This window comes from Coloeus monedula (genome assembly GCF_965178545.1).
Source record: "Coloeus monedula genome assembly, chromosome: 13".
Classification (NCBI taxonomy): domain Eukaryota; kingdom Metazoa; phylum Chordata; class Aves; order Passeriformes; family Corvidae; genus Coloeus; species Coloeus monedula.
Window position 1 is genome coordinate 19,502,525 of NC_138793.1, and position 19,418 is coordinate 19,521,942.

At 56.8% G+C, this 19,418-nt stretch overlaps 1 protein-coding gene across 1 annotated transcript; it reads left to right on the plus strand.

Annotated features, from left to right (window-relative positions):
• Positions 1-212: 212 nt before the first annotated feature.
• ZNF469 (zinc finger protein 469) lies at positions 213-12,848 on the plus strand (the record flags this gene model as incomplete). The annotated part of the gene is made up of 1 exon (XM_082289804.1): positions 213-12,848. One exon carries the CDS (start codon positions 213-215, stop codon positions 12,846-12,848), a length of 12,636 nt encoding a protein of 4,211 aa, XP_082145930.1.
• Between the last annotated feature and the right edge of the window lie 6,570 nt (positions 12,849-19,418).

The window sequence follows — 19,418 nt, forward strand, 5'->3', positions numbered from 1 at the left end:
CCTCTCTTCTCTCCTGTTCCCTGCAGGTCTGAAAGGATGCGGCAGAGCCCCGCCGGCCCTCGGGACCCGCCCCCACCCCGGCCCTGGGGAGCTGCTGCCCCTCTGCCCGCGCCGGTGCCCATCGGCGGAGGACCATGCCCGTGACGGGGGCACGGCAGCTCGCAGCGGGACGGGACAGCGGGGCTTTGTAGCCTTGTCCCCTCCTCGGTATCATGACTGGAGAGACCCAGCATGTTTACACCATCGGCGATACTGAGGCCGGCCCCAAAGAGCCCGACAAGGACTTCGGCTGCGAAGGCTGCGGGGACAAGGATGGGAGGGCGCTGGGCGGGGAGGGCGCGTCCCCCTTCCCCGGCCCCAAGGACAAGGAGCCCCACAGCCAGCGGGAAGCCGTGATCCGGCCGCAGCAGGCGGGCAAGATCGACTTCAAATCCCTCCACTGCAAGCCCAAGTTCGGCAATGACAGCACCTGGGGAGAGGTCAAGGGCAGCCCCCCGTCTCCGCCGGGCAAGGGGCGGGCCCGGGAGCGCAGCCGGCGCTCGGGGAAGGGCGAGCGGGGCCACCAGCAGCTCTACCGGCTCAGCATCGCCGGCACCCGGCCCAGCCCCACCATCGGCATCGCCTACCCCCAGCAGAAGGTGACGCCCCCGAAGAAGCCGGAGGTGGCCCCCGCGGCCGGCAGCTACCGCTTCCACGTGCCCAGCATCCCCCAGCGCGACGCCGAGCTCCGGCCAGAAGAACTCGGCTTCGGCCGCTGCTTCCCCGATGCCGCCGGCGGCCGGACCTCCAGCAACTATACCTCACAGGCCGGCCCCTCCCTCGGCCCCAAGGGGCAGCCCCCCGCCGCCGGCATCCCCCTCAAGAGCCCCGGCACCCATGGGCAGCTACATTATTTAGAGTTTCAGGCGAACCGGGCCGAGTCCTGGCCTTCCCCGGAGAAGAGCTTTGCCGGTGCTACCTACGGGATCTCGGTGCAGAAGCCCAGCTCTTTCTCCGAGGGCGGCAAAGCCGCCGTGCACGGCCTGGGGGCTCTGCCGTGCCAGTTCCCCTTCCAGCTGCTGCACGACGCGGGGAAGGAGCCGTTCCGCAGCGACGCCGGCAGCCAGGAGTACCTGGACGTGGGAATGGCCACCAGCGCCCAGCTGGCTCCCGGCGCCTTCGCCTTCCACTCGTCCTCCAGAGAGTGGCCAGAGGAGCCGCTGAGCGGGGGCTCCTACGAGGACGTGTCCCCCGAGGGGAGGCTGTACGGGCTGCCCGTGGCCCCGCCACCGCCGCCCTTCCTGCACCCGCCGCCGCCGCCGGCCCCGCACCACGGCCCCGTGCCCTGCTGCAAGGGCAGGGCCGAGCATCCCGCCGACCCCACTGGTGCTCTCCCGTCGTCTGGTGCTATCGACCAAACCCCAAGCACTTTCCAAGAAAACCAAGCTGTTTTTCCGTCTAGTTTACACTCGCCTACCATGCCAAAGCCGGTGGGGAAGAGGCAAGCCTCAGCCAAGGACGGTGTCCCCAGCCCGCGGCTGCTGGTGCAGAGCAGCCCCCTGAGAAGGACGGTGCCACCAAACTCCCTGTCCCAAGTGCACTTTCAGAGCAAGGCCTATTGCAGCTCCCCCGCGGGCAGCAGCGGCGCGGGAGCCGTGCCTTTCGAGACGAGCGTTCCCACTACGGCACCCACCCACCCCAGGCTTGTGCAAGCTTGGGAAGCTGCCACGAAGGCGTTTTCTCCCATGGACCAGAATTCAGCACCTTATTCAAACCCTGTTGGAAACCAGTTCTCATTTGAGTGCCAGTCTGGCCCCGAGCAGAGGCAGCACAGGCAGAAGAATGCCAGGCTGCCTTGGCAGCAGATGCACCTCCCTTCTGCAATGCCCGGTGCAAACAGGCTGGAGCTGTCGAGACACATCAGCAGCCAGAAGCTCCCCTTCCCCCTGGGCACGTCGGACTGGCAGGGCAGCAGGAAAGCCCAGAAAGGGCCCCCCATAAGCAACTCTCCGGGGTATCACGGCAAAAAGCTCTTACCAGGAGAGAGCCTCCAGAGGGGAGATCCCAGCGTGACAGGAGCTTTCTCCTTTGAGAGTGGGAAGGAGCCAGGGTCTCCTGCCTGTGACTCGAGAAGCAAAGCCCTGTTCTACAGCATGGCTCAAACAGCTCCTCCTCCTCCCTCAAGGAGCTCGTCGGGCTCAGGGCTGGTCCTGCCACCATCAGCCTTGGTGGCTGCCTCCCCGTGTGAGTCCCCACTGCCGTCCCCTGTCCCCAACCCCACGTGTGGCAGCACCTGCTCATCGCTGTCCCCCATGTCCAGCAGCCCACTCAACCCCGGCTTCGAGGACAGCCAGATGTCCGGAGCGCTGACCCCCTCGCCCTTCTTCCAGCACCCCTGCCATGCCAAGGATGCCAACAAAGCCTTCCACCCTTCAGAGGTTCTGAGTCCCAGCTCACTTCATTACCACACCCCAGACTCTGTCAAGTCCTTCCACTTCCCTCCGGATGCTCTGAAAGACGACAGCCTCCTGAAATGTGCTCCGGCCAGCCCCTTCCACAAACCCGGCGGGGAGGTGGCCAAAGGATGCTCAGACGGGCTGGATGGGGAGCAGCCTCCGCCGCCATACTCCTCCCATCACCTGCTGGCCACTTCCCTGAGCAGCGCCAGCCTGGACCAGCTGGACGTGCTCCTGACCTGCAGACAGTGCGACCAGAACTACAGCAACCTGTCCTCCTTCCTGCAGCACCGCCAGTTCTGCGCCTCCCACCCCGCTGCCCAGGGAGAGCCCAGGGATGCTCCCCGGGCAGCCGAGGGGCGGAAAACGCTCCCGCTGGAGCCTTCCAAACCCCCCAGCCTGGCGCTCTCTCCGGATCCCCAGGGACAGCTGTTGGCATTAAACAAGAGTGATGACTTCTTGCTGGATGGGGAAGGCAAAAGTGAGGGCAAGGAGGATGCCCTGAAAGGCGGCCTCTTCCACGGCCTGGCTGCCGGCTCCCTCCCGCTCAGCGCCTCCGACCTGGACATCGACGATGCCAAGCTGGACAGCCTGATCACCGAGGCCCTCAACGGCCTGGGATACCAGTCGGATAACCCGGAGATCGACAGCAGCTTCATCGATGTGTTCGCTGACGAGGAGCTGCCGGGCGTGAAGGCGGCCGGCGGGGCGATGGCCCACAAGGCCAAGGAAGGGCTGGCCTCGGAGAGCAAATCCAAGCAGACAGTGGAGGAGAAGGCAGCGGGAGAGGCCAAGGCTGGCTGTTTTTATGAAGATGGCCACCCAGGTGGGGAGCAGATGAAGAGAGGGGCAGAGAAGCAGCACCTTCACAAAGGGAGAGTGGCACGCAGGGTGGCACCGCAGGAGCCGGATCTCGCGGCAGAGGGAGCGGAGAGGACAGCCAGGCTGAGGGCAGGCAGGAAGAACAGCGTCCCACCAGCCACCAGCTCCAGCCAAAAGCATCCCAGGAAACTCAGCCAGGAGCCTCCGACAAAGAGAGAGGTGGGGCCAGGCATCGCCACCAAGAGCTCCAAGCCACCGCGGTTCTCCATGAAGGACATGAAGAAGCGGAAGCCCCGAAGCGGGACGTGGAGCAAGGAGCTCATCCACAAGATCGTGCAGCAGAAGAACAAGCTCCACAAACTGCAGGTGAAGAGCAGCAAGCAGGCCCAGTTCCCCCAGGCCACCGAGAGGCCGCTGGCAGCCACCAGGGAGGGAAGGCTGCGGGAATACGACTACGTGTCCGACTCGGATGAGGAGGGGGCAGAGTGCAGCAAGCCCCGGGGCAGGAAGAAGCGTGGCACGGGATTCATTGGGAGGAGCAAGTATAGCTTCAGCAAGAAACGACAGGGCAGAAGTGAGAGAGCCAGGGAGAAAGACCCAGCCTGGAGCTACAGCCGGAAAAGGGACGGTCAGAAAAGGGAGGCACAGGAGGACAGGGATGTCCCGAGTCAGGAGGATGCTGAGAAAGAAGATTGTGCTGTCCAAGCCCGAAGGCAGAGCAGCCACTCATCTGCTGGCAGCAACCACAGCGTGCCTGGAGAGATGGGCATGAGCCCACCCCGTGCTGGTGGGGCTGGTGACAAGGGTGGCAGCCAGAGGAGGAGGCGCTCAGGCAGCCCAGCCCACGTCCCAAGGACTGCTCTCAGCCCTCCCAAGTACAGCAGCCCAAAAACAAGCCAGGAGAGCAAAGAGGACATTGCCAGGGGGAGCAGGAGGTTTGGCTCAGCCAAACCTTTGCTGGCAGGCTCCAGGACACGGCCAAGTACCGACCCAGACATTGCTGCCGTGGACTGTGCAAAGGAGGAGCCGTCACCGCAGCCCCAGGAAAGGCAAGCGCCCGGCACAGCCACCCCAGGCAGGAGCCCTGCCAGGTTCTCCTCTAAGGAGGGGGTGGAAGAGCCCAGAGGAGCAGCAAAGCTCCCGGGTGAGGCAGGAGAACCCACCCTGGAGGCTCAGGACTCTCCCGAGCTCACCACGGACCACCAGAGGCACCAGTTTGCCCCTTTCCCAAGCGAAGGGCTGAAGTACCACGCAGAGGAGGTGATTGCTCCACCCCACAGCGGTAACAAAGCGAGTCCTGGCCGTGGGAGCACCACCTGCTCAGAAGCAGGAATCAAATTTGCGAAGGGACAGGGGCTCTGTGACGGTCAGAAGGGTTATCCCACACCGGCTCCCCCCTACGGGGAGGATGCAGTGGGAATGATGCTCACTGCCAAGGCTCCCGATCCGTATGTCAGCAGTGACAACACATTTTTTGATCCCAAAGGCCTTCCTGGTCACTATGATGATAACCTCTTCCCAAAGCCCCCATCCCTGGGCTCTTCCCACATGGATGACGTGTACCTGTGCCGGGATGACATCGGCGCCAGCTCCTTCGAGCAGAAGCACTCCAGCATCTCCCCTTTTGCCACAGAAATGCCGCAGGGCAAAGTGCCCTCCCCGCTCAGCTTCGACTCCTCATCGATATTCGGAGAGCTCCCCGTCTCCGAGTTCGATCCGTATGAGAGCAAGGATGGATATGTGACAACGTTCCCCTGTCCTGGGAATGCCCCCCGCAAACCGCTGCCCTTCGAGCAATCGTACCCAGCCTTCCTACCGGAGAAAGACTGGTCCCTCATGGAGGAGGTGGCTCCCATGCTGCCAGAAGACATGACTCAGTTCCACAGCCTCTCTGTGGAGAAGCCACCGGCCAAGAAATTCCCCGAGGAAGGAGCTGTCCCCAGCAGCCAGCTCTCCCTGCCGCTGCCGGACAGGATCGCAGATTACAACGTGACTTTCATGAGCAACATTTCAGATGATGAGCTGGAGATCAAGCGCTTGGTCACAGAGCTGGAAAGCCAACTGCAAACCAGCAAGTTGGACTCCGAGGTGTCCATCAGCCTCCCGAAATCTGAGCAGAACGTGGCTGTGCACCTGCGAGTGCAGGGGGCCGAGCGGTTCCCGGCACTGCCAGAGCCAGAGACAGCCCAGGAGAAAGGGCTGTTTTTGGCAGGTGAGCTGGGCAGATCGAGCCTCTGCATTGGGGAGAGGCTGGCAGGGGAGAAGTCGGACGTGGTGACCACGCGTGAGGACTACGAGAGACCCAGGGAGCCTTGGCCATGCCCGCTGGAGCTGGGCTCGCTGGAAACCGGGGTGTGTGTCCCAGCCCCACTCACCACAAACCATTTCTGCTCCAAAGACAACAGTGAGCAGCTCCAGGGAGCTGCAGCCGCTGAGGAAAGAGACCTCAGGAAGATGGAAGATGCGTCTTCTTCCAAAAGTCTACCTGGCTCAAGCACAACTGACCAAACAGAGGCTCCAGTCTACACTGACCCTGTGACAAAAAGCCCTCCTGCTGTCACTGGCTCCGTGTTCCCCGAGACCATGGATGCAGCAGAAGTAACCAAAGACCCCCTGCCATCCCTGCCATGCCAGCGCGGTGCCAAGGGCTTCCCTGTGCCGGGGAAAGCAGACCCTGATCCTGCGGAGCTGGAGAAGTTTGATGCCCATCTCCCAAACCCTAAGACTGAATTTGGCTTTCAGCAGGGTCCCACCCCAGCCTTGGATCTCACCTTTTCACCTCATGTCAAGGAGGTCCCAGATACAGAAGAAAAACCCTTAAGCAGGACTGAGCCCCCCAAAACAGTGAAAAATGCTGTGGATCTCAAAGGGGATGGTGGTGGGGAGGAAACGGAGGAGGGGAAGAGTCCCACCACCTATGCAAGCCCTGGACCCAGTGACAAAGCCAGCAAGCCCAAAGTGCTTCTCTTTGAGATGCTGAGTGTCCCCAAGGAGAGCGACCGCCCTTCCCAGGAGATGATGGTGGCATCCCAGGAGACCTCAGCCAACCCTCTGCAGCAGCTCCAGCTCTTCGTTGCCCGGACAGTGAAGAACAACGAGGAGGAGCTGTTGATGCCGTGCTTCCCCGGGCTGCTGGCTCCCAGCCACCCCTCTGCCACCACCCACGTGCAGACGGAGCACAAGGAGCAGAGCGGTGGTGCCTTGGAAGGAGAAGATCAGACCCCAGGGGAAGGGGATATCCCCATCGAAAGCAGCATGGGAAATATTGCTGCTCCAGGGAAAGAGGTACTTTCTTCTCCCAGTGGACACGAGCAGCTGGAGTCATTGGATGCAGAGGGCTCTTACCATGCAAAACAATCCACGTCGGCAAAGCCGGAGCTGCAAAATAATGTAACAGAGCCGCAGCACTTAGCAAATGAGCCCCCGGAGCCGAGGGACATTAATATCCCTGCAGATGGTGTTTCCCAGGAGCGTAATGACCTCTCACCACCCAGCAGCACTGCGGTGACCCCGCTGCCAGGGCAGGGGAGGAAAGCTGATAGGCTCAGGGAAGAGCAGGAGGGAGATAACAACACAATGACCTTGGCATTTAGGAAACATGAGCAATCCCACTTCAGCCGTGGTTTGCTCGAGGAAGAAACGCTGGGCAGAGAAGAGGGAGAGAGGCTGGAAAGGAGTCGGGTTGGAAAAGGGGCACAGCACCCGGGCAGTGCTTCTACGAGTCCCGTCAGCCCCCCAGGTTCCTCTGAGGAGGATGCCCACCAGGATCATGGCTTGCGGACAGAGATAAAAGCCGGCACAGTCAATGCAAAGGTTCCCAGAGAAGGGAATGACAAGTTGTCCCTCAATGGCTGTCATTACACGGGCGAATCTCCAGCCAGCCTGCTCTTGCCCGCCAAATACTCTGACCTCAAATGCTTGCAAAGCAGTGGGGCCAAGGCGGGGGAGGTCCCCAGCTTTGGCACTCAACTCTTGGACGAGAAAAAATACTGCTTGTCCCTGCCTACAACACCAAGTTCATTCCTCACAAAGAGTTGTCCTCCCGAGGCCAACAGCCGTCACATCCATCACACCGTGAGCCCAGCAGAGCAAGGGACGTGGGAAAGGGCACCCACCTTCTCTCCCTCGCTGCATCACTGCGGGGCTGTGCCGATGGAAGCAGCTGAGGAACATCCTCATCGCCTCCCTGATGGTGTTTTGGGTGACTACGAATCACCTGGAAGAGAGAGGACAGTGAGACCCTGCACTGTGCTCTATGGTGACGGTCTGGTGGGCTCTGCCTTGGAGATGGGTGCTCCTCAGGAATCTCCTGGGAAGGACTGTTCTCTTCCCTGCTCGCCGCCTTTCCACCAAAAGGGTGTTGGGAAAGAGGTCCCCGAAAACGCCGGTGCTGTGCTGCCAAATTTTAAAGAAAACCAAGGATGCACCATTGCAGACACAGTCATTAACTCCAGTCCTCCAGAAACCCGGGATTACCCAACCCAGCCCACAGCGGATCTTCTGCCCATGGGAGAAAGGGAGGTGGACCTGAACCAGGAGAACAAGCCTGAAAGCTGCTCCCATGTTGGGAATAAGCATCAAAGTGAACCAGAGGCTTTGTCCAATGGTTTTGTTGTCCAGGACACATCAGCTGCCATCAGCAGAGGTCTTACAAGGGTTGGAGATCTTGGTCCTGCTGAATTAAATGGCCATGAGTTTTCAGGGGCAGCAGAGGCAAGACTTGGTCTTTCCAAAACCACAGAGAGTGAAGGAAAGAGTTTAAAAGGGGAGAAATCCAAAAGCCATGGGGCTGCAGAAGCTGGGGGTTGTGTGTTAAACAGCGTGGGCCAAGGAGAGGACCACGCACCCAACAGTACTCCAGACCCTTCCCAAAATGAACTCCACAAGGGGAAAAAGCCCAATGGACTCCCAGTGACCTGTGACATTTGTTCAGCCACTTTCCGGTCCAAGCCCGGTCTGACCAGGCACAAAGCTGTCAAGCACCAGGTGAAGAACGGTGGTTTGCCACAGCCCAGCAAGACTCCCAGGTCCCCTCTGATTCCTGCACACAAGACATCAAAAGCAGCCCAAAAGGTGCCCAGGAGGAGCCTGAAGGCATCAGTCAAAGACAAAACCTGCAGCTCACAGGAGCCGACCTCCACCATTGAACACATTCCCAAGAAAATACTCCCAGACCTGGAGAAGGAGCCCAGCACGCAGATGCAGGAGGTGGTCAGCAGAGTGCTCAGCGACCTCAGCGTGATCTCCTTGGAGATGTCCCAGGAGCTGCACCGCACACGGGTCCTGCAGAGGGAGGGGAAGGCAAAGGGACCGCGCCCGGAGATGAGGGGATCGGGAGAGGCAGCGTCTGGGAAGCTGGATTCAGGATGGCAGGTCAGGAAGGGAGACAAGGGCAGGAGGAGCCAAAGCAAAGATCTTGGAGAGGAGAATGGCAATTCTGAGAAGCAGCTCAACAGGAAAGTGAGGCGAAGGAAAGCAAAGGTGTTTCCCAGCAGGAATGAGCCCGATGGTCCCTGTGGGCTGGAGAAGAACACAAGTCCTGCTGTCCTCAGCTCCAGCCTGCCCGGGATCACGGAGGGCTTGCATGAGCCAGGGGGTTGCATCTCCACAGAGGAGCAAAACAGGACCAGCACAGCCCAGCACTCCCAAAAAGCCGAAGGGTCCCCTTGTGCGGCCGAGCTTGCGGAAGACCTGGGCAGCAGGATGGTGTCTCTAAAGGAGATGGTCAGCCAGGAGACAGCCACGGGCATGGTCACCTACCCTGGGGAAGTGGAAGATCCAGATGGAGTGGAAGACACACAGGCTCGCAAAAAATGGATTAGTGGGTTTGTGAAGCAAGTAGCGAAGGGATGGGGCAAAGTGGGCACAGAGGACACAGATGCTGGGACAGGGGACAGTCCTGAGGCAGGCAGTGACACCAGGAACTGGAGTGGTGCCCTGCAGGCTCCCACAGCTCCTGCTGAAGGCATTTTGCTGCTGGAGAATCATGATTTGGGAACCAGCCAAAATGTTTCTGGGCATGGTGCTCTGCCCACCACGCCGGGGACCAGCCCTCCTCCCGCAGAGCCAGAGCGGTGGGCGAAGGCAGATGTGCCACCAGGCAGGGAGCACTGCGGGGACAGCACAGCCACCTCGGACCTCCAGAGCTTTTTTGATGATGATTCGACATTCTCCCAGCTGTTCCCCAGGGATGACCAGTTTGTGCGGAGGAAGTGCACGCGGGTGTATGGGAAGCGCAGCAAGAAACCCAAACCTGTCCCCGAGGTCAACCTGCAGCCAGTGGGGGCCATCGACCTCTTCACCATCCGCCTGGCTTCTGACCTCAGCGACACCAACTCCTTCTGTGTCACCAGGGAGGACCCTTGTGAGTACGAGACCATCTCCGTTGACGATGCCCTGATGCTGAACATGTGTCATGGCAGCAAGGCCAAGAGCAGAGATGATGCTCCAAGTGGGTCTAAAAGTATCGAGCTGAGGCTGGACCAGGAGGTGACTGACCAAGGGAAGGAGGACATTGACCTGGAGGACAACATGCTGACCTTCTTGTGCCAAAACAGCCATGTGGACAACATCCCCAGCTTGAACATCTGGGGCAGTCTGGAGAAGGAGGGGGAAAGCCTCTCTGCTGAGGACATGTTTGAGCCTCTGATGGACCTTGAGGATGAGCACTCGCTGCAGGAAGTGAGCTCCGAGCCCCCCGACCTGGCGGAGCAGTCCTACGATGCCAAGGATAATGAGGATTCGGACTCCCCTGAATTTCACACCATCGACATCGAGATGCTGAACGCAAAGCTGAAAATGAGAGACGTGTGCTTCTTCAGCCCTTGCGAGGATCTTCCTGGCCATGGCGAGGACAACGCTGTGAGTTTGAAGCCAAAGTCAGGCAAGCACAGGAGCAAGCTGGAAGATGGGAAACTGGGGAAAAACCACGGGGAGATAACCATCAAAACCAAAGACAAGCAGTACAAGTGCAAAGTCTGCTTCCAGTGGTTCCTGACGTTGGGGGAGCTGGATTTCCACAAGCTCTCCCACAACCCTTCCCCTCCTCCTACCTGCTACATGTGTGTCCAGCGCAAATTCAGCTCCCGGGAGCAGCTGCGGGACCACCTGAAGGAGAAGCATGCCAGGAACAAAGCCGGGCTGTGGGCGTGCGGGATGTGCCTGAAGGAGATCTCCGACGTCTGGATGTACAACGAGCACCTCCGGGAACACGCCACCCAGTTCGCGCGCAAGGGGCAGGCGCAGAAGTCGGTGATGGGCCTGCCTGGCTGCTTCGGTGAGGACAATGCCGCTGTCACCCACTTCCTCAACACCATCATGTATCGCAAGCCCAGCAGGTCCTCCCAGCACGGTGACCCCGGCGGCCGGCACGGGATTAGCAGAGAGAGCAAGAGCCCCAAGGAGTTGCCCCTCGAGCAGGAGAAGGCAATGAAGGAGGCCTTGGAAAGCAACATCAAGGTGAAGCCACCTGCACCCAGCTCCTCCAAAACATCCTCCAGCCCATCTCCGGAGCACACGGCAAAAAGTGAAAGCACCCCAAAATCTGTCCCCATGCACCCAGACTGCAAGGATCCTTCCCGGGACTGCCATCACTGTGGCAAACAGTTCCCCAAACCCTTCAAGCTCCAGCGGCACTTGGTCGTGCACAGCTTCCAGAAGATTTACTTGTGCCACAAGTGCCCCATGTTCTACCAGGAAACCAAAGAGCTGCGGAGCCACCTGAGCCAGGAGCACGGTGTGGTGGAGGAGCAGGAGATCAAGCACACCACCCTGTACGCCTGTGAGCTCTGCGCTGACGTCATGCACGTCATCAAGAAGTCCTTCATCTGCAGCATGTGCAACTACACCTTCTCCAAGAAGGAGCAGTACGACAGGCACATGGAGAAGCACCTGGCGGGCAGCAGCAAGACCTTCAAATTCCGAGGGGTTATGAGGCCTGGTACTGCCTCCAGGGAGGGCAGGGAGAAGGTGAAGGAGGACGGATCTCTCCGGGAGGGAATGCCGCCAAGCAAGAAGCGGAAGGTGGCTCACCATGGCAGCTCAGTCCCGCACAGGTCACCCATCCGCCTGGACCCCACTAGTGACCTTCAGCTGGTAGAAGCTGGAAGCCCCAGCCTGCAGGTTCCCACTGACTCCTTCCCTGCAGCTCCTGATGACCAGGGAGCACCCCAGTCCCCCGTAAAACCAGAAGTCCTGGTGGGTGACTTCTCAGAGCTTCTGGCGGAGATGGAGAAGTCCCCGTTTGACCCCCTGCCACCACCTCCCTGCCTGTCCCCGACTCTGCCACCGCCTGCTGCGGGCAGCCCCGAGCTCGGCCACATCGCTGGCCTGGCCATCGAGGAACTGGAGAAAGGAGCCTTTGATGGGAAACCACTTCCTTTCTTGGACTCGCCTGAGTTTCCCATGGACCTTGCTGGCTTGGCTTGTCACCAGGCCACCAACCAAAAACTGTCCCCTCCCCTCCTGACCCAGAAACATGGCTGTGCCAATGCCCACAAAAAAACAAGCACAGGCAACAAAGATGAATACAGGGCATGTATCCTGGAAAATCCCAGTGCAGACACCAACGCTGTGGATGCAATCCCCTTTCTCCAGCTTGCCAGGAAGGTCTCAGAGCTTCCTTCCCCTCAGGCGGAGTCTCCACCAGCCAAGGAGAGCCACAAATGGGGCAACCCCAGTGCTGGTGATGCCTCTGCCTGGGAAGGTGCAGCTAAGGCCACGTCTCCAGAAGATGTCCACCAGCCCCTGCCCCCAAAGGACAAGACAGCGTCACCCACGCTCAACAGAGCTGCCAAAGATTCGGTGCCACCAAAGAAGTCCGTGGGTAGCGAGGCTGCTCCCGGTGTGGGCAGCCCCAGCAGCAGCGCTGAGGAGGGTCAGCAGCCCATCTCAGGGAAGGAGAAATCCGTGCCTGAGGCTAAGGACAGTAGCACTAATGCCAAGGAACAAGGCAGCAACCCAGGCAAATCCAGTGGCCACCAGCCCAGAGGTGAGGTGGCCAGCAACACCACGAGGCATGGCCACACAGAACCAGGCAGAGCCACCGGCAAGTTTCACCCAAAGAGGAGAAAAGAGCACAAGCCCTTGAGCCACCGGAGCAGCTCCGGCTCCCGGGAGAACATGGAAGGAGATGGGAAGAAGAAGAAAACACGGCCACCATGCCCGGCGAGGAGCGAGAGCACGGCTGAGCTCAAACGTGGCAGCTGGAGCAACGCCGAGGCTCCCGGCCTGTCCCCCAGCAGGAGGGACGTGCACTGCAGCAAGCTGGGACCCAAGGCCAGAACAGGCCCACAGCTGAAGAAGATGGTCCTGGACCCTTACAACCAGAAGAAGGGGGAGCTCCGCCACGCCAACGGGGACGTCAAGCGCAGGAAGGCCATTCTGGGCAAGAGCCTCCACCAAGTATTGGCCAAGGGGCCGGCACCGTCCCCGCGCGGCTCCTGGCACGGCCCCCGCGTGGCCCGCGGGGCCAAGGCGGCCGGCCCGGCCAGCTACCGCAGCGCCGAGTCCCAGAACAACCTGCTCAGCCAACTCTTTGGGCAAAAATTAACCAGCTTTAAAATTCCTTTAAGAAGAGATACTTCAGAATAATTTATGGAAGTGACTTATGGTGATCCTCAGCTGCTTTCATGGGGTTTGCAAGGGAAAAATTATCAAAGCATTAAATTCGTTTGTGTAGCATGATTTCTCTGTCTAGCTTAAATGAACTTGCACTGCAGCCTCTGTGAAATAGTTTGCTTTGTGTCTACTAATCTACTTTAATTCACCTGATTTATCATGCAAATGCTAGAACTTTGATGTTGCTGATGATTTTCATGAACTGAAATTGTAATCGCTTTGGGCAGACTGAATCGTCGAGAGCAATTGCTTTATTGCAGAAGTGCTGAGGTTATAAGGATACTTGCAAATCTCAGACCCTTTTGAGTCTGTGTCTGTGTTATCTTTGTACAAAGTACTTGAAGAGATGAACTTCATTCCGTAGACGTCTTATTCATAAGGTGCAGTACACTGTAGAAAGCAAATTTTTTTTTTTTTGAAGATTTTGCACAAATAATCCCGTACAATTCATTTAATTGGGAGCTGGCCTAAGAGATGATACAATTAAAAAATTAAATTAAGACCCGAGTGTCCTATATTTTGACAGCCATCCCTAAGAATTTTGTTTCTACATCGTCAAGAGAAGAACGACCCAGCTCTGGGGCTCCAGGGCTGTCGGAGCCCTCCAGAGGATGCTGCCACTCTTTGACCACTGTAGACGATGGGACTGGAGGAGAAGCGTCCCCGCGAGCAAACTGCACCTTGACACTTGTGACAAACTCTGATTTTTTAGGGGTTTTGGGGTTTGTTTTTTTTTCTTTGTGTGTGTGTGTGTGTGTTTTCTTTTTGTGTGTGGGGAGGGGTTGTTTTGTGCAACGAGAAAACTGTGCCAATTTACCGCAGCAAAAACCGGTACTGTCCGAGTGCCCTCAACGGTATCACTTCTAAACTCTCTTACTGTACTGACGTAGTGGCTCTATAGGTATCCGCTTGTACTATGCAGTTACTGGTGCTATTCTTCATTTGTAATGTGAATACAGACTTCCTTGATTGAAAAAAGAAAAAAAACAAAAGGGGAATTGGTAGGAAGAAGCCGTTACCTGTCAGAAAAAAAAAAACCTAAGCAGGAGAAGAGAATTTAAAAAAAAAAAAAAAAAGCCAAGTCGAGAGGAAAAACGTTCAGATTTAGGGAGAAAAATTAACTTTAGGGAAAAAGTACAGCTTAGAGGGAAAAAAATCAGCTTTAGGGAAAAATGTCCAACTTGGGGAAAAAATACAACTTTAGGGAAAAAAAACCCATTAGGGGAAAAAAAATACAACTTTAGGGAAAAAAATCCTTTATGCTGGTACTCCATAGTGTCGAAAATGTTACGTCACATTAAACGAGCACGTTCTACAACCAAACTTTTGGATCCAGAAAGAAATCTCAGGTGCAAACGAGGACATGGAAAGATTTTATTGAAATACTCCCAAGTCAAGGAGGTGAAGTAATGCACTGATGTGATATGAACAGTCAGAGTACTTTGCGTCTGTCCTGCAATGATTTTTTGTTTTGTTTTAGAGTTAAAAGGAAAAAAAAAAAAAAAAAAAAAAAGAGGCTTTATTCTGTTAATATGTATCTTTACAATTCTTTGTATTGTATAAAAAAAACTATTGTAGGTAATTTACCTTGGGTGCAATGTGTTCTGTCAAAAGTTTTTATTTTGATATTTTGTCCAGAGAAGCAGAGAGAGCAGGAAACGCCGTTTTATGATGTTGTCCGTGTGCTTTTAAAGTGCCTCTTTAATATTGTTAAATAAAGTATGAGATGAAAATATGGGGTGGTACTGTAAAGTCATCCATGATTAATCTTTTCAAATATATTCCAATATTTTCACAGAAATTCCCTGTCTGCGTGATGTTTGTGGGGTGTTTGAGGTGTCCTCTGTAAAGGGGCTGAGGAGGACGTCGGTGCCACCGCTGACACCTCAATGGTTTGCAAAGTGTTGGAGCTTCTCAACAGCGAGGATGTTCCTGCAGCTCCTCTTCACCGCTGATCTTGTCCGAGTCCTGCTCATGGCAGGAGAGTCTTGTCCTCGAGGAGAAAAGCCAGTGGTGATGGTGGTGGCCTGCTTTGGTGGTCATCAGTTGGTGATGGTGATGGCACAGTTTGGTCGTCATGAATTGGTGACTGTCATAGCCCAGTTTGGTCATTACCAACTAGCAATGGCAACAGCCTGGTTTGGTGGTCATCAGTTGGTGATGGCGATGGGGTTACCTAGTTTGGTCATGACCAAGTGTTGATGGCCCAGCTTGGTCATCAGTTTGTGGTGAAGGTGGTAACAGTGATGGTGATGGTGTTGGTGAAGGTGATGTGATGGAAACAGCCCAGTGTGGTTATCACCAGTTGGTGACGGTGATGGTGATGGTGATGGTGATGATGATGGTGTTGGTGGTGATGATGGCCCAGTTTGACCAGCCCCATTTTTGATGGTGATGGTGATAATGATAATGGTGGTGATGGTGGTGATGGTAGCAGCCCAGTTTGGTCATCACCCATTTGTGATGGTGATGGTGGTGATAATGGTGTTGGTGATGATGGTGATGGTGGTAATGATGGTGTTGGTGGATGATGATGATGGTGACAGCCCAGTTTGCTCATCCTCAGTTTGTGATGGTGATGAGAGTGTTGGGGATAGCAATGATGGTGATGGTGATGGTGATGGTGATGGTGATGGTGATGGTGATGGTGATGGTGACAGCCCAGTTTGCTCATCCCAAATTTATGATGGTGATGGTGATGATGATGATGATGATGATGTTGACTGCCCAATTTACTCATCCCCAATTTATGATGATGGTGTTGGCGATGATGATGATGGCAATGACGATGATGGCGCTGGTGCTGGTGAATGCCCAGTTTGCTCATCCCAAATTTATGATGGTGATGGTGATGATGATGATGGTGCTGGTGACGTCCCACTTTGCTCATCCCCAGTTGTGATGGTGATGGTGATGATGATGATGATGATGATGATGGCCTAGTTTGTTCATCCCCATTTTATGATAACGGTGATGATGATGGTGTTGGTGATGATGATGGTGCTGCTTCTGCTGCTGCTGCTGATGATGATGGTGCTGGTGATGATGATGATGATGGTGACAGCCCAGTTTGCTCATCCTAGATTTATGATGGCGATATTGATGATGATGGTGCTAGTGAGGGCCCAGTTCTCTCGTCCCTGCTTTGTCCTCGAGCTGACCTCTGCAGGCCCCGCTGAGGTGGGGTAGGAGCCGCCACAAAGGCGGTGTATTCTATCCTTTAATTACTGCCGCAATCACAACACGGAGACGCTGTCAGTGAGAGATAGCTCGGCACCGCCGGCTGGGATCCTCGCCACTCGGGGCTTGTAACTAAAACTGCAGGATTAATTTGATTAATTGATAGAATTATTTTCCAAACTACTCTTTTGTTTATGGAGGCTTAAAATGCTTGCCGCCTGCACCCTCCTGGTGTGTTGCAGAGTGGAGATAAAGTGGCTGAAAATAATTAGTATGGCTTAATTTAGGGAAAAAAATAACCTCAAAAGAATTTTGCAGAAAATTTAAGGCGGCACATTTTACTTTGTTTTGGCAGGAAATATTATGGAGCTGGAAATGGGACTTTTATGTTTTCCCTGTACTATATTTCACCAGGGCAGCAAAACCTGCGGGGCGGAGGAGGAGGATTTCATGCCTGGTTGTTACCAGAGCTCTCCCACACCTCCAGATTCATCACCTGGGCACCTGGAAATGAGTCTCCTGGGAGCCAGGGGAATGCTGCAGGGATGGGACCTGTCCCCGGGGCCCTGGGATGGGTGCAGGGGCACCACCCCAAAGCAGCACTCATTCTGTGGAAGCCCAGGACACGAGTGATGCTCACCTTGGGCTCCGCTCCCTCCGGAATGCCACTCCCCGGGGAGATGTTGGCATCATCCCCACATCTCTGGGGGCTGAATTATTTAATTAATCCTTTCCTCTCTAAATGTGAGAGGTTTTCCCCCCCCATTCTTCCCCCTGCTCTCACCCACATCCCACCGCCTCAGTCCCCCCCGTCTGCCGGCTCCTCTGAGCTCCCTAAAGCCCCCGGGGTTGCTGAGTCCTGCATTATTCGGCAGCGTTTGTCACTTGAAAGATTGCGGGTCCCTGTCACTGTAATTCCAGTGAGGATGCAAAGCCGGGCAGCTTCTCCCGGCTGTGGATTAACTCCCTGCTCAGTGGGGGCCAGCAGCATCCCGGGGGGGGCTCCCGTGGGACCCAGCACATCCGGGGGTCCCAGCCCTGCACCCCCCCGGGATATGGGGCCAGTCTGCACCGTCCTCAGCCCGAATCCACAAATCCATGTCCTCAGGGATGGGCCACAGCCGGCCCCAGGGGCTGCAGGGTGGCTCTGATGGAAGAGATGGCATTGACAGAGCCCCTCAGGGGATTTCTTGCCTTCCTGTCACCACCCTAAATTTTCCTCAAGCTGTTTGCTCTTCAAACCCACCCCCCCCCCCACCCCGAAATCCAGCCGGCCTTTCTTTTCTCAGCCCCACATCCAAGTTTCTGAGCCCGAGGTGCTCTAAGCCTCTCCATAAAGCCTGGAGGATAACGGGATCCACCATGGTTGTCACGCTGCAAGCAGGGGCTGCAGATTTAGAAATTTTTTTTTCCTGCTTTTGAGTCAAATCTGGCCGTTCCTTGCACAGCAGGAATTTAAAGCCCAGCTCCCACCTTCCCCCCTGGGGTGCGTGACAGGGACCACACGCACCAGCGGGATCCTGCATCCCCGATGCTGAATTCATGCAGGAAAACCTGGAGCCCTGGAGGCTCTGAAGGGGGGGAACAGGAGCACAGGAGCCGTGCACCCCCCAGGGATGCCATCCTGCAGCAGTGATGCTCCTGAAGCGCAGTTTCGCTGCCCAATTCCCAGGGATTGGTTGGATTGCTCCTTTTGGGAGTTAGAGCATCATTCCTACAGCAGGAGATCAGTAAGAGGGAGAGGGAAATAAGCACTGAGACATCCCAGCCATGGATTTGGGATGTGGGGGCTGCTCAGCCGCACATTCCCACCTGGTTTCAGGAGCATCCCAGCATCATTTATGCCAGGGGGGGTTTAGGTTGGATATTGGGAAATTTTCTTCATGGAAAGGTTTGTCCAGCGCCGGCACAGCTGCCCAGGGCAGTGGTGGAGTGCCCATCTCTGGAGGGATTTAAAAGCCACGTGGATGTGGCACTTGGGGACATGGTTCAGTGTGGCCTTGGCAGTGCTGGGGGAACAGCTGGGCTCGATGATCTTGGAGGCTTTTCAAACCTGAATAGCTCCGTGGCTGTGACTTGTTCTAATCCCAAAACCTTCCGTGCTGCCGCCGCAGCTCCCGGGAGCCCGGAATTCCACAGCAGCGTCTCGGCACGGGACATGCCCGAGCCGTGCCCAAGTCGTGGAGGGACATGCCCAAGCCATGCCCAAGACGTGCCCAAACCGTGCCCAAGCCATGCCCAGGCTTTGCTCCTGCCACGTCCAAGCCATGCCATATCCATACCATATCCATACCATATCCATGTCCTATCCGTGTCATATCCGTGCCCAAGCCATGCCCAAGCCACGGAGGACCCCCAGGCTGTTGGCAGCCACCCGAGGCTGAGCCACGGGCAGGTGACGAGTGGCACCCCGGGCCAGGTTGTCCTGCCAGCAGGTGGCAGGGCCCTTCTGCAGGTGGGGCACCGGGATGCCAGTCGTCCCTCTTGGGACATAAAAAACCCCTAAAATTAGGTATTTTGAGCTGGGAAAAAGCTGGGTTTGGAGCCTTGGCAAAACAAAGTGCTGGCACCGAGGGCACTCAGCCCCCTCGAGGGGCTCAGCACAGCCCCCCAAGATCCCCCCCAGCCATCCCTGAGCCCTGAAATCCGGCTGAGGCAGCGCCTTGGCTCTTCCCATTGACATTCCTGCGCCGGCACCTCCTCTCGCCGCGTCTCTAATAATATCAGGGCAGATTAATTGGCACTAATACAAATGTACACAGCTCCATAAAAAGATGTCACCTCGCTCACAATGGGGGGAACGGCTGCTCCCGCATTATCTCTGCTCTGCAGGCGTGTAATTCACTCCTCGGGAAAACACGCTATTTATTCGGCTCCCCTATAACAATCTCTCTGCAAACACCACGGGAGCGGGAAGGGAGCAGCGAGACACCCAGCCCTGCCGCTGTCGCCGCCACCGTGACGCTTGTCCCCGTGCAGGGGCACCCATGGGTCCCCCCGGGGGATGGGGAAGCAGGATGCAGGGTTTGGGGACGTCCCCGCGCCGAGATCCAGCCCTCGGGCGGTGGGTGAGACTGAGAATCGTCAGGCCTAGGGGGGTCTCAGTGGCTCTGGGATGGTGCCAAAAAGGGAATTAAAGGGTCATTGGCAAGGAATGTGCCAGCGGAAGGACTGCAACCTCTTTCCTTCTCTCCCCAGGGCAGGGTGGCACCGCCGTGTCCAGCACGCACCGGCTCCAGCGAGGCTTTTTGGGGCATTTTTTGGGGCGGGATGCGGCCCCCCGTGGGTGTGACAATGTCCCCTCACCCCCTCGAGATGCTGCCACTGCTTCTTCCAGCACAAAGAGCCGGAGACAGCCCTCAT